The sequence below is a fragment of the Acomys russatus genome, chromosome 25 (assembly GCF_903995435.1).
Source record: "Acomys russatus chromosome 25, mAcoRus1.1, whole genome shotgun sequence".
Classification (NCBI taxonomy): Eukaryota; Metazoa; Chordata; class Mammalia; order Rodentia; family Muridae; genus Acomys; species Acomys russatus.
Window position 1 is genome coordinate 34572353 of NC_067161.1, and position 12887 is coordinate 34585239.

Genomic DNA, 12887 nt, shown 5'->3' on the forward strand with positions numbered 1-12887 from the left:
TTTCTTAATTATCAACTTTAAACATATATTAGTTTCCTTATTTAAAAAAATGAAGATTTATTTCTTTTTGGGAGGGTAGGTACAGAGTTGAGGCAAAATTTCCATTTATTCAGGTTGGTCATAACTCATGTTCTTTTTAAAAATATGTATGTATGTATATATGTATGTATTTACTCATTTATTTATTTGTTTATTTTGAGAAAGGGTCTCTCTTTGTAGCCCTGGCGGTCATTGAACTTACTCTGTAGACCAAGCTTGCCTTGAACTTGGAGATCCCTCTGCCTCTGCTTCTCAAATGCTGACATTAAAGAGTATGCCACCCCAGCCCCTCTTCTCAAGTGCTGGCACTAAAGGGTATGCCACCCCAGCCCCTCTTCTCAAGTGCTGGCACTAAAGGGTATGCCACCCCAGCCCCTTTTATATTTTCTTTAAAATTTTGTGTAGATGTGTGTGTGTCTGCATGTGGATATGTGCACATGATTTCAGTAACCTCAGAGGCCAAAAGTGTCAAATTCCTTGGAGTTACAAATAATTTGAAGCCACTGTGTGGGCACTTGGAAACAACCTAAGCCCTCCGCAAGAACAGCACGTACCCTTAACCACTGAGCCATCTCTCTGGCCCAATGACTCATTTGTTTGTTCTTGTTGGGTTTTGTTTTCTTTGAGACAGAGTCTCACCATATAGTCTGGCTGGCCTTAGACTCACAAGAGATCCACCTGCCTGTGCCTCTGTAGTGCTAGGATTAAAGGTGTTCATGGCCACCTCTAACCAGTTCCTCCTGCCCTTAAACCATCTCCCTGACTAACAGGTCTTAGAGCTTAGTTACTGCTCTTGCTGTGATAAGACACCAAGACCAAGGCAACTTTTAAAGAAAGGGTTTAATTTGGGGCTGAAGGTTTCTGGGGTTAGAGTCCATGGTGGTGGAGTAGAGGCATAGTGACAGGAAGAGCTGAGAGCTCACGTCTTGATCCACAAGCTGGAGGCAGAAAGAACACACTGGAAATGACCTGGGCTTTTTGAAACCTCCTAACTCTTCCCAGACAGTTCCACTAACTGGGGACCAGGTACCCAAACATAGGAGCCTATGGGGACCATTTTAATTTAAACCACCACCATCTCTTACAGGACTAAGGCAACACCCGATGGCTGGCTTCCCTGTGAGATTGTTTTGCAGTCAAGGTTTTGTTGTTCTATTATGCTAACAGTTTTTAAAAAGATTTATTTATTTAATGTATATGAGTGCTCTGTTTTCATGCACATCAGAAGAGGCAATCAGATTCCATTTTAGATGGCTGTGAGCCACCCGGTGGGTGCTGGGAGTTGAACTCAGGACCTCTGGAAGAGCAGCCAGTGCTCTTAACCACTGAGCCATCTCTCCAGCCTATGTTAACAGGGCTTTTTGTTGTTGTTGTTTATTTTGTTTTTATGTTTTTTGAGACAGCGTTTCTCTGTGTTGTCTTGGCTGTCCTGAACTTACTTTGTAGACCAGGCCGGCATCGAACTCACAGTGATCCACCTGCCTCTGCCTCCCAAGCACTGGGATTAAAGGCGGGCACCACCACGCCTGGCTCCATGTTAACAGTTTTAAACACTTACATCTCTTGAGTTTCTTCAGCATAGTACAGTTGCATGTACATATGATGCACGTGTGGGGGGCCAGAGAACACCTCTGTAGAGTTGCTGCTTCTCTCCCTCTACTTTTACCTGGGCTCTGGGGACCCATGTTGGCCTGCTTCACACTGGGCTGTAGGTATGTGCTACCAATTCCTCGTCCTTTAAAAAATTATTAATTTCTGGTTCTTGTTTCATCAACTGCAGGCTCTCTTGTCTCCATGACCCCTCCCCATGGAAGGTGGAGTGTGGTCCCATGTCTCATTGCTTTTGCTGTTTTATTTATTTTATTTTACTTACTTATTTATTTAGTGTGTGTGTGTGTGTGTGTGTGTGTGTGTGTGTGTGTGTGTGTTAGGGAGTTTTGGAGGGGTGTCAGGATAATCCCAGAGAACTCTCTTATTATGGACTCATCTCCATGGCCCTTTTATCCTTATTTTGTTTTGTTTTTATGTGTATGGGTGTTTTCCCTACATGCATGTGGTCTGTGTCCCTCCACAGGAGGCCATGGGAGAGCATCATACCCCCTGGGACTAGAGTTATTATTTTAAGCTGCCATGTGGGTGCTGGGAATCGAACCTGGGTCCTCTGGAAGAGCAACAAGTAAGTACTCTTGACTGCTGAACCACCTCTCCAGCCCCGCTTCTATCCTTTAATGATCTGTGTATTATATTCTTGACAAGAGTGGGAACTCCTTGAGAAGGAAGTCGGCTTTCTGTTGTGTAGCCACACTGCTTTTAGCCACAGTAAATTAAACTGGTTTCTCTAACGATATAAACTGTGACCTTATTGTCAAAATGAAGTGTCATTAGCCATCACTGCTGTTAGATTATACATATATTTTATTTTATCAGTTATAAATATATAAATATTAAAAAAATAAAACCATTAAAATCTCATAAGTTAAAACATGGAGCTTCAACACTGACAGTATTTCTTTCGCACAATCCTTCTCAGCCTTTCCAGGAAGTCTTTCAGAGTTGTGTATGAGGACTCATTCACAGTGCAGCTCTCCTACAAAAGAAACGTTACGTTGGATGAATATATATTTGCGTCTTGCTATCAAGCCTTGCTCAACTTTGGTCATGCTGACTCTGGGAGCCTCTAAAACAGTTTTCAAGCCAGGGATTTTAGACCAGCTCGACCCTGAGTTTGGCTGTCATGAAGCCAGCAAAATTTTGACCTGCTTTTTGGCATGTGCTATGGTCACTACTGGTCTGACGTCAGGGTGCCACAGTCTCTGGGGTGGCATGTCGCAGACAGGGGCGGCTGGAGGGAGTAACGGAACACGCAGGCTCAGACCTGGCTCTGTTGCCATTCAGCTTGCGGAGTGAGGTGAAAATCTCGCAGGTCTCCTGCCCAGGGAGCAGGTGCACTTCAGAGAAGGGATGGTGCGCAAACCAGCTGCTAAACCTACTTTCTTCACTCTGTCCAGCCATGCCTGAACACATGCATTTCACCCAGGCCTTTGTCTCTTAGTCACATGACCTGCCCGCCTCCTCACTTAATCCAAACATCTACCCAGCCACCCACCCTCTGTATCCCCGTGTCTTTCTTTCTTTTTTTTAAATTTAATTTTTTTTCCTAACCACCCCCACCCCCGTGTCTTTCTTTATAGCACGAACACAACCAGGCATTGTATTGCTGTTTATCTCCTCTAACTACTCCCCTAGAACACTCCGTGAGATCAGGAGCTCTGTCTGCTGGTCTCTGATGCTGCTCCCACCGTGCCAAGCCATTTGCAAGCTGTGCTCCTGCCCCACTTACCAGTGGATACAGACTGCTGATGCCCCTTGAGAGTTTTTTCAAGTCTTTGAGGACCTTAGGGTTGTTCTTCAAGCACAGAGTCACCTCATGTGGGAAGTAAAACTTGCGAAGCACCCTGGAAGCCCGGCAGAGGAGTTCCTTTTCTGTGGAGTTCTGCAGAGAGAAACGGTAAAGAAAGCTGTCGGCTGCTCGGTTTTGAACTTGAGTGAGAGATTTTCCTACCCCGAAGGTCAACTGTGAATCTGTCTACAAGTTATTTCCACAGAATCTCTTGTGTTCTTTTCCATGGAGGGTTTTATTGAGGGGTAAAGTCAAGTCACCCACCTAGGTAAATGGCAGAGTAGAGAGCACCTGTGCATTTCCAGTCTCCATTTTCTACCCTGTGGCCTTTCCTTTCTGTTCAAGGTGCCCACGTGAGCTCTTAGCGAGATGTGGCTCTTGTTCCTGCATGGCCCCGGAAACCCTGCACATTTATGATGGCTGACTACCTGCTGGGGACATGCTCCATGCGGCCCTGCCCAAGGGAAAGAGCAGTGTCCCGAGATGCTCATGGTGCAATGGAGGATTAAGGCATGTCCCCAAGAAATCGACATAGGAGTCCAGTGTGGGCAAGGTGACCAGGAGCCTGGCCTAGGGGGTGAGAAAAGGCTCCTGGGAGAGGGTGCCATTTACTGGGCCTTGATGAGCCTGTCACTGGTGGAGATAAGAGGCCCTGGCTCTCTGAGAACTTGGATCTCAGGAGACAGAACACACCAGTGGGGAACCTGGGAGAGGGATGGGTCATCTCCTCAGGCCTCATGTTTCCTCTGGTTTCCCTGAAACTGGCAGGCAGATCATGGAGAGCGTCTGCGTGTGAGCCAGTCTCTGTATCCCACGGAGAGAAGCTACCGCTAGCCTTTGTCACGGTGTGTGCGCAACCCTGGCCAATCAGCAGCCTGCACACCAGGAGCTTGTTAACAACTCTCACGGCTCACCCTGGGCCCACTGAGGCAGGGCGTGTGATGACGAGACCCGGGGAAGCTGACAGGTCCAAATGGCTTCTAAGCTGGGTCGCTTTTCACAATTGCCTATTTTTTTTCCTGACTATTAAGTTCTATTTAAATGAATTTGCTTATTCCACCTGCCAGAGAAAGCTCTTATACCTCTAATAGCTGGGTAAATATCAGGACTGGGGGTGGGGGTGAGCTCAGTGGTAGAGCACTTGCTAGCATGGAGAGAGAGAGAGAGAGAGAGAGAGAGAGAGAGAGAGAGAGAGAGAGAGAGAGAGAAGAAGAAGAAGAAGAAGAGGAGGAGGAGGAGGGAGGGAGGGAGGGAAGAGAAGAGAAGAGAGAAAAGAAAAATTAGCAAATGTCTTACTGGAATTTTGTTGGTTCAAGACAGGGTCTCACTGTGCATTCCTGACTACCCTGTATATGTCTGCCCCTGCCTCCTGTGTTGGTATTAAAGGTGTGGGCTACCACACCTGGCTAATTAGTATGTAGCCTCTAAATATAATTAGCTAAAAACTGTCCTTGGGATATATGTATGTTATGAGGTTTAGAGTAGTTTATGTTAGTTTACAAGTAGATTAGAATCAGTTTAGACTCTGCCTGGCTTGTAGTGCTGACAGCCTTAAAGTATGTTTCAGTCTCCCTGTGTCAGTTATTTGCGCCATAGGCCTAACCGATACAATTTACTGTAACATTATTCTCAAAGGCAGCTTAGACGAGGGACCGTCTGATCTTTAGTTCCATTGATTTTGCCAGTGAGGATGACATGCCCCCCCCTCGCTTGGTTGTGTCTGTCTACCTGAGAAAGTCTCCTGCCTAGCAGGTCTAGCAGCGGCTCAAGGAGTGCACGGTGACAGCCAATGAATCTTGCACCTCAGCCCTCACCACATGCAAGTCTGAGGCTCACAAGAACGGCAGGAAATGGCTCCCTAGGAGGTGTCTCCTGTGGCAGCAAAGTCTCCCCGTGTCCCCAGCAGGTCTCCACCAGACTCATTGGGCTCATGAAAACTTAGTCCTTTCACTATTACATTCCTTTATCTCTAATTGGGCCCAAATCTAATGGGGCCAGAGAAGCGGCTCAGTGGCATGAGGAGCTGAGTTCAATCCTCAGAACGTGTGTGTGTGTGTGTGTGTGTGTGTGTGTGTGTGTGTGTGTGTGTGTGTGTCTGTGTCTGTGTGTATGTCTGTGTGTGTGTGTCTGTGTGTGTATGTGTATGCCTCTGTGTGTGTATGCCTGTGTCTGTGTATGCCTGTGTGTATGTGTATGTCTGTGTGTATGTGTATGTCTGTGTGTGTGTGTGTATGCCTCTGTGTGTGTGTGTATGCCTGTGTGTGTGTGTATGTCTGTGTGTATGTCTCTGTCTGTGTGTGTGTATGCCTGGGTGTATGTGTCTGTGTCTGTGTGTGTGTGCCTGTGTGTGTGTGTATGTCTATGTATGTATGCCTGTGTGTGTATGTCTGTGTGTCTGTGTGTGTCTGTGTGTGTGTGTATGCCTCTGTGTGTGTGTATATGTCTGTGTCTGTGTGTGTATGCCTGTGTGTGTGTAAGTCTGTGTGTATGTGTGTGTCTATTCGTGTATGTCTGTGTGTGTATGTGTATGTGTGTATATGCCTGTGTGTGTGTCTCCATGTGTGTGTGTGTGTGTGTGTGTGTGTGTGTGTTTTAAACAGCTGGACGTGGTGGTGCACCTTAGTAACCCAGTGCTAGAGAGGTGGAGACAGGAGGATCCCCAAGGTTCATTGGGCAGCCAGCCTAGCCTACTCACCAAGCTCCAGGCCAATGAGAAATTGTCTTAAAAAAAAGAAAAAGGCAACAATAGAGAGAGTGCTACTATGTGTATGAACATACACATGCACTCACGTATGCATGCATGAGCATGCATGTAAACATGCACACATGCATGTGCACACACACACACACACACACACACACACTCTCAGAGCAATGCAAGGACTTCAGTCTTTAACTCTCTTTTGTAAACTAGAATACTCCAGCTGATGGGCAGCCCAGAATCCCTCCTCAGAACAGCCAGCTTGGTGCTTGCCAGTTGTCTTTTTTCCTCAGCTGTGACACCCGGGATTTACCTCAGCACACTCTATCTACCACCAGCAGGGTGCTGCCCAATGTGGAGATGCTGAGGCTTTTTGATCCCCAAAAGAGTTAAACACAGTGAAGTGTGGTAAGGTAGTCTGTTGGGAACCCCAAAGAAGTAGTCCCACTCATATCATTTTTATGGGCCCTAGAGAGCCCTTTGTCAGTAATGCCACGCTGTGAAAGGAAGCAATGACCAGTCTCTGGGGGACAGACAAGAATGGGACAGAGAGCCGGGTGGTGGCGTACGCCTTTAATCCCAGCACTTGGGAGGCAGAGGCAGGCAGATCGCTGTGAGTTGGAGGCCAGCCTGGTTTACAAAGCAAGTCCAGGACAGCCAAGGCTACACAGAGAAACCCTGTCTCAAGAAAAAAAATAAAAATAAAAAGAATGGGACAGAAAGCAAAACCAATTATCCAGGAGGAGACACCAAGGCAGTTGGGGGAATGTGAGGGAAGCCAGGGCAGGCTGGTTTTCAAGCACATGTACGTGTTGGGGGAGAATGAGTAAGAGGAAAGGTGGCGTAGGGGTAAGGGATGGGAGGGGTAAGGGGTAGGAGGGGTAAGGGGTGGGAGGGGTAAGGGGTGGAAGTGGGGCGAACGCCCGCCGTCTTCCAGACTTGGCCCACAAGGAGTAGGCCCAGGCTTCGAGCCATATAGGCTTGACTGCTGGCGGCCTTCCTTAGACTCATTGCTTCTCTGCAGCTAGGCTGCACCTTTGCCCAGAGTCCTAGAGCCATCCACAGCCACTTTTAACTCAGTTCCCACAGCTGGCCTCTAACCAGCCCTCATATGACCTTCGGAACTAACCTCTGTATCTCCAAATGTGAGCCCTGAGGCGCCAAGATTTGTGAAGACCCTATTGCCAAAGGCCATATGGCTAGTGAAAGGCAGAATTGCCACCAGAACCAAAGGACCAAAGGCTTTCACACGCAGGCCACACACTTCCTCCAAGCCCAGTTCCCAGGAGCCCTCAGCTTTGCTAAGGCAGGACAGTAGACTCAGCTTCTAGGGGTGACCATCTGAGTTGGAAGGACTCAGAATTGTTAAGTGCTTAAAGTTACACACACACACACACACATACACACACACACATAAATAAAACAGTGATATATATACATATAGACATGGAGACATATATATATATGCATGTGAATATATACATATATACATACATGTACATTTGTCCTTCAGAAACTCATGGTACATCAGACTCCTGGAGTAATCTTGAATAAAATGAGATCCTCCAGATGAGGCTGGGAGGATAGTTCTCCTTCAAAGCAGGATGAACCTTGTCCATGGTCTGGTGCTAGGCTGTGGCCTCAGCTACCCCACAGGGCTTTGCTCCTGACCTCAGCCCCGTCCGGCACACATGGGAAGCAGGGGAGCCCACTGGTAAGCCAGGGCTTTGGGGCTTTCATTCTCAGTTGTGTGTTTCCATGAAAACAGGAACTGAAGTGTATAGAGCTATTGATACGGCGGGAGCCAGTCATGTGTTTGTCAAGAGAAAATGCACTATCAGCCATCACATCTGTCCCCTCCCACTACAGATGGAGGGCCGGGGGTGGGGCAGGGCAGGAGGCAGAAAGGGGAAAGAGATGCCCAGGCGGAAGCAGGGACTCTCTCTAGCCAGAGGACAGTTCCGAACCAGACTGAAGGGGCCTGTGGTGGGACAGAGTGAGCTGGGGAGCTGCACAGTGGGGCCACCATCCCAGTGGGGTGCTATGACCAGAAAGAGGAGACCTGCAGGGACCGTAGGAAGTCTCTTAGACAAAGTGAAAGCCTTCTCAACCTGTAATCTCCATATCTGTTTTTGAGAGAGTATTTGGTTTTTCAGAAATGCATGAGCAGAGAGAGAGAGAGAGAGGCAGAGAGAGAGAGAGAGACAGAGAGAGAGAGACAGAGAGAGAGAGAGAGACAGAGAGAGAGAGAGAGAGACAGAATTCTTTCATTCGACACCACAAACTATGCCAAGGCCAGGTAGGACCTTAGAGATTTCTACCCCCATCTGAGTTAGGATGAACAGATCCTGGCTTTCTATGACATGTCTTCTAAGTCTAGTGAAATCGGAAACTGCGAAACACACTGGAGAGTAACTGAGCCTCCACAGCCTGTAGAAACCACCCCCTCGGGGCCTGCTGGTTTTCTGTCACAGAAGTTTCTCCTCCTCCAGACACTTGTAGATGGCTCTCCCTCCGCCCGCATGTACCAAAGCAAACTCCGTGGGTCCACTTACCTTCGTCGCTGTAAAGGCATCTGGTACGACCATTTCGGTGCACGGTGTCTAGACACAGGCGGAAGAGCAAAAGATAAGAGTTAATCCAAGCAGGCCAGAGAAACCATTGCTACAGTTCTCACTCCTTCACCCTTAGAAACCTTCTTCTGCCTCCAAGGTGGACGCGGCAGGGTCTCGTGAAGTCTGGCTATGTCCCCTCTCCTGCCCCAATCACCAGCCCCCCCCACCTCTCTAGCAACTCCTGCCCCAACCACCAGCCCCCCGACCTCTCTAGCAACTCAGGTCTCTCAGCCTAGAACCGCTGCCCACAGTATTACCTGAGGATCTGGGCAGATGGTGCTAAGATAGGGTACTCACCCCTTTTTCTGTGACCTGGTTCAAAGTGTGGATGATCTCTTTCAAGGCTGTGTCGTTGTGTTCGTGGATACAGTCCCCGGTACATGCTAGGAAACAGAGCAGGAGAGTAGCTAGTTGGGGCCTGAGACCCATCAATAGACCTCTACCGTCAGTGATGTGTGACAATTAAGTTTATCAAGAGACGCTAACAATGCAACTCTGACAGAGATATCTCTATATATAGAGTTAAAATTGCTGAAACCAAGGGAAAATGAGTTTACATTGGAAATTTTTGTTACACCAGATTGTCAGTTATTTTGGGCCAATCAGCACCTCTCTTCCAGGAGAAAAAATGCCTCAGAGAAACAGGTAAATTTTCCTGTGAAATCAGACCAATTGGAAAATGAAACCCTTCAAAAAAAAAAAAAAAAATCTACAAAGTTTCAGCATAGGAAATTACACCATAATCGGCCCTGCAGATTAATCTTATCAGTGTGGGGTTGCCACTGGCTTTGCTTTTGCACAGAAGGAAGAGGTCACAGGTGTCCGAGTGTGCCGGTGCCCTCCTGAGGAAAGACAGTAATATCAAGAAAGCCTGGTGTGTGAGGCGTCTGGCCTTAGCTGCCTCCTGCTACGGCGGCACTTTGCAAAGTGTATGTAGTGTCTTGGGCATGCTGACTCTGGGTTCATTCCTGCCTGGCAGAAGGTTGATGGAGGCAGGCTTTCTCCCTGCTGTTCTTACAAGTTTGAGGTCTTTGGAGACAGACTGGTGACATCAAGTGGGGCCTCGTTTGGGGTGAACAGGACCATGAGGTCTTTCCCAATAAGGAGGTCCTGGGCAAGGTTGAAGGTTGTCCCTCCCAAGGCAGAAGCTGAGGAATGGCTGCTTTAAAAAAAAAAAAAATTAGCCTGGCAGTGGTGGCGCACGCCTTTAATCCCAGCACTTGGGAGGCAGAGGCAGACAGATCGCTGTGAGTTCGAGGCCAGCCTGGTCTACAAAGTGAGTCCAAGGCAGCCAAAGCTACACAGAGAAACCAAAAATTAAAAAAAAAAAAAAAAAGTTTAAAAAATTAGTGTATTTCATGTGAGCGTGTTTCTGTGCATGGTAGAGGATCAGTGTGGTGATGGGAGAACTATTGGCAGGAGTCAGGGCTGTCCTTTCAACGTGCGCACCCTGGGGACGGAACTCGGAGTCGCAGCATTGGGAGCAAGTGCCTTTCCCCCAAGGAGCCATTTCACTGGCCCAAGAATGGCCGACTGCGATTGCTTTTCGAGTGAACTTAAACACATCCTCCACTTATCAGGAAACAGAGCCTCCTCCACTCCCCAGCTGCTGTCAGTCAGCGTCCTGCCACCCACTCCACTGTCTTAATCTAATGCAGGTGAGCCCTGGTGAGGTAGGTGGCCCATTGCCTCACACCAGCAGCCAGCACACTGGCCCTGCAGTCCACTTGGAAGCAAAGGTCTCTTTGCAGTGACCCCTCCACTCCCATCTGCTATAGAAGAGGTTCTTCATCTGCCCCTAGGTTCCTTACTCTGGGATCCCTGCCTCTAATTCTGACTTCTAACTTTTAGAAGGTCATCTAGAAATTTCTGTTACTAAGTTCTTATTATGTGTTGGCTTATTTTCCAAAATTGACTATGTTTGTAGTACACCAGCCTTCCTTCCTTTCGCCTTTCATTTTTAATTAAAAAAAAAAAAAATTGAAGGGTTTCACTCTGAAGTCCAGGCTAGTGCCTTAGATTCATGGTAATTCTCCTGCCTCTACCTTCCAAGTGTTGTTGAGATTGCAGGTATGAGCCACCGCACCTGGATTACAAATATGTCTTTTGTTAATTGTGAGTATTGTAAACTTGGGCGCAGTGACGGACACCGTCAACATTTGGGAAAGTGTTCCCTTCAGGCAGTGGTGACAAACAACAGGCAAAGTCCAGGTCTGTCCTCCTGGCCTAGAGCCAGGATGATGGCCAGAGCTCTCTTTGGGTGAAGGAGATTCATTAAAAAAAAAAAAAAAAAAAAAAAGAAAGAAAGAAAGAAAGAAAGAAAAAATTGGGGCTGGAGAGACCAGAAGTCCTGAGTTCAATTCCCAGCACCCACATGGTGGCTCCAACCATCTGCAATGAGATCTGGTGCCCTCTTCTGGAGTACAGGCACACGTGCAGACAGAACATTGTACACATAATAAAGAAATACATCTTAAAAAATAAATAAATGAAAATAAAAAATTAGGCCGAGTGGTGGTGGTGGTGGCCCACATCTTTAATCCCAGCAGTGGGAGGGATAGGTAGACAGATCTCTGAGGTTGAGGCTAACTTAGTCTACAAAGTGAGTTCCAGGACAGCCATGGCTACACAGAGAAACTCTGTCTCAAAAGCCTAAAATAAAATAATATTTAAAATTATAATTTAATTCAGTTTGTTACATTTAATTTCTCATTTGGAGTTGGTTCTCTCCTGCTTTTACGTGGGTCCTCAGGGTCACACTCAGGCCTCATGGGGAGCCTTGCCCTGCTGTGCATCTCATTGGCTCTGAAGGGGATCCTTCACTGTGCAGATGGAGTATTTTGTTTGTTTTGATTTGATTTGTTTTATTTTCTTTTTTATGCATCTTACATATTTACACATTTACAGAGTTTAAGCATTTTACCTATTTACGTAATTCACATTTATGTATTTTGCTTTCATGTGTGTAACGAAAGTATACCTGGTGCCTATGGGGGCCCAAGAGGGAGTTGGAACCCCTAGAACTGAAAGTATGGACGATTGTGAGTGTCCTCGTGGGTGTTGGGAACGGAATCGGGGTCCTCTGGAAGAGCTCCCAGGGCTCTCAACCAAGGAGCCAGCCATCTCCAAGGGATGGGGTTCTTGAGAAAAACATGTGGAAGGCTGCCTCTATAACAAGCAGCTGAGCCAACAAGCGTGGTGGCGCACACCTTTAATCCCAGCACTCGGGAGGCAGAGGCAGGTGGATCGCTGTGAGTTTAAGGCCAGCCTGGTCTAACAAAGTGAGTCCAGGACAGCCAAGGCTACACAGAGAAACCCTGTTTGGCTGGGTTGAGCTTGCAGGTGAGCAGGGGTGGGACATCAGGAGGATGAGACCCAAAAAGGAGCTTGTCCTCCATAGCTGGGAGGGACACAGTAGGGCAGTTAGGGGAAGGCTGGATGCCACAGTGTCCCAGAGGCAAAGATCAAAACCATTCAGGTGTTCCTCTGAGCACCTTAGCCGCCCGGGGCTCCGTGGGAAAGGCGATGAGTCAGAAAGGCACATAACGTGGGAACTCTCCGCTCAGAAACGAAGTTTGGTTTGTCTCGCTTGTTTCGGTGTTTGAATGAGGCCAGAGAAAAGAAGGAGAACGGTCCTGGACACCAAGTCTTCCCAAAGGGTAGAAGGGGATGGCCCACCCCGCCCCACGGTGACAGGTGGCCGTCCATGGAGCTGATGAGGTAGAGGTTGAAATGCAGTGCCTCGTCTTCTCTGGGATAGAGAGTGGCTGCCAGCCTGCAGGAGTTGTGGGCAGTGGAGGGACAGGGCAAGCAGGTGACTGTCACAGACCCTCCTCCATCCTTTGAGAGGGCGGAGAACCACCACTGAGCAGTTTTGTGCACCAGAGTGTGGCATCCAGCAGACAGATCCTTGAGACTGTGACCACTGGAGCATTGATTGGTAACTCGAGTGTCAGTTTCTACACAGTGAAGAGCGATCGGTGTGTCGCCTACCTGTGGGGCTCCTGTGAGTTGCGAGTCAGAGAGAAATCCATGGAACGCGCTTAGCCTGTGTCACCCCATGAAGAGGTACGCTGTTGCCGCATGAACTAAGAAAGAAGACTGTGGGCCGGCGGCTTGTCAGGCCTGGCTG

General features: G+C 48.0%; 1 protein-coding gene across 1 annotated transcript; it reads right to left on the reverse strand.

The window, feature by feature from the left end:
* Window positions 1-2439: 2439 nt before the first annotated feature.
* On the reverse strand, window positions 2440-9184 carry Il4 (interleukin 4). The gene is made up of 4 exons (XM_051167270.1): window positions 9053-9184; window positions 8696-8743; window positions 3380-3532; window positions 2440-2626 (listed from the first exon to the last, which is right to left on the reverse strand). The coding sequence occupies exons 1-4, from the start codon at window positions 9182-9184 to the stop codon at window positions 2531-2533; spliced, it is 429 nt and encodes a 142-aa protein (XP_051023227.1). The 3' UTR covers window positions 2440-2530.
* Between the last annotated feature and the right edge of the window lie 3703 nt (window positions 9185-12887).

Coding starts and splice junctions, on each gene's coding strand:
- Il4 (XM_051167270.1), bottom strand. CDS start 9,184: ATGGGTCTCAGGCCCCAACTAGCTACTCTCCTGCTCTGTTTCCTAGCA. Junction 3,533..8,695: donor ATGCCTTTACAGCGACGAAG/GTAAGTGGACCC, acceptor TTCTCTCTGCAG/AACTCCACAGAAAAGGAACT. Junction 2,627..3,379: donor TCAGCAGTCTGTATCCACTG/GTAAGTGGGGCA, acceptor TTTCTTTTGTAG/GAGAGCTGCACTGTGAATGA.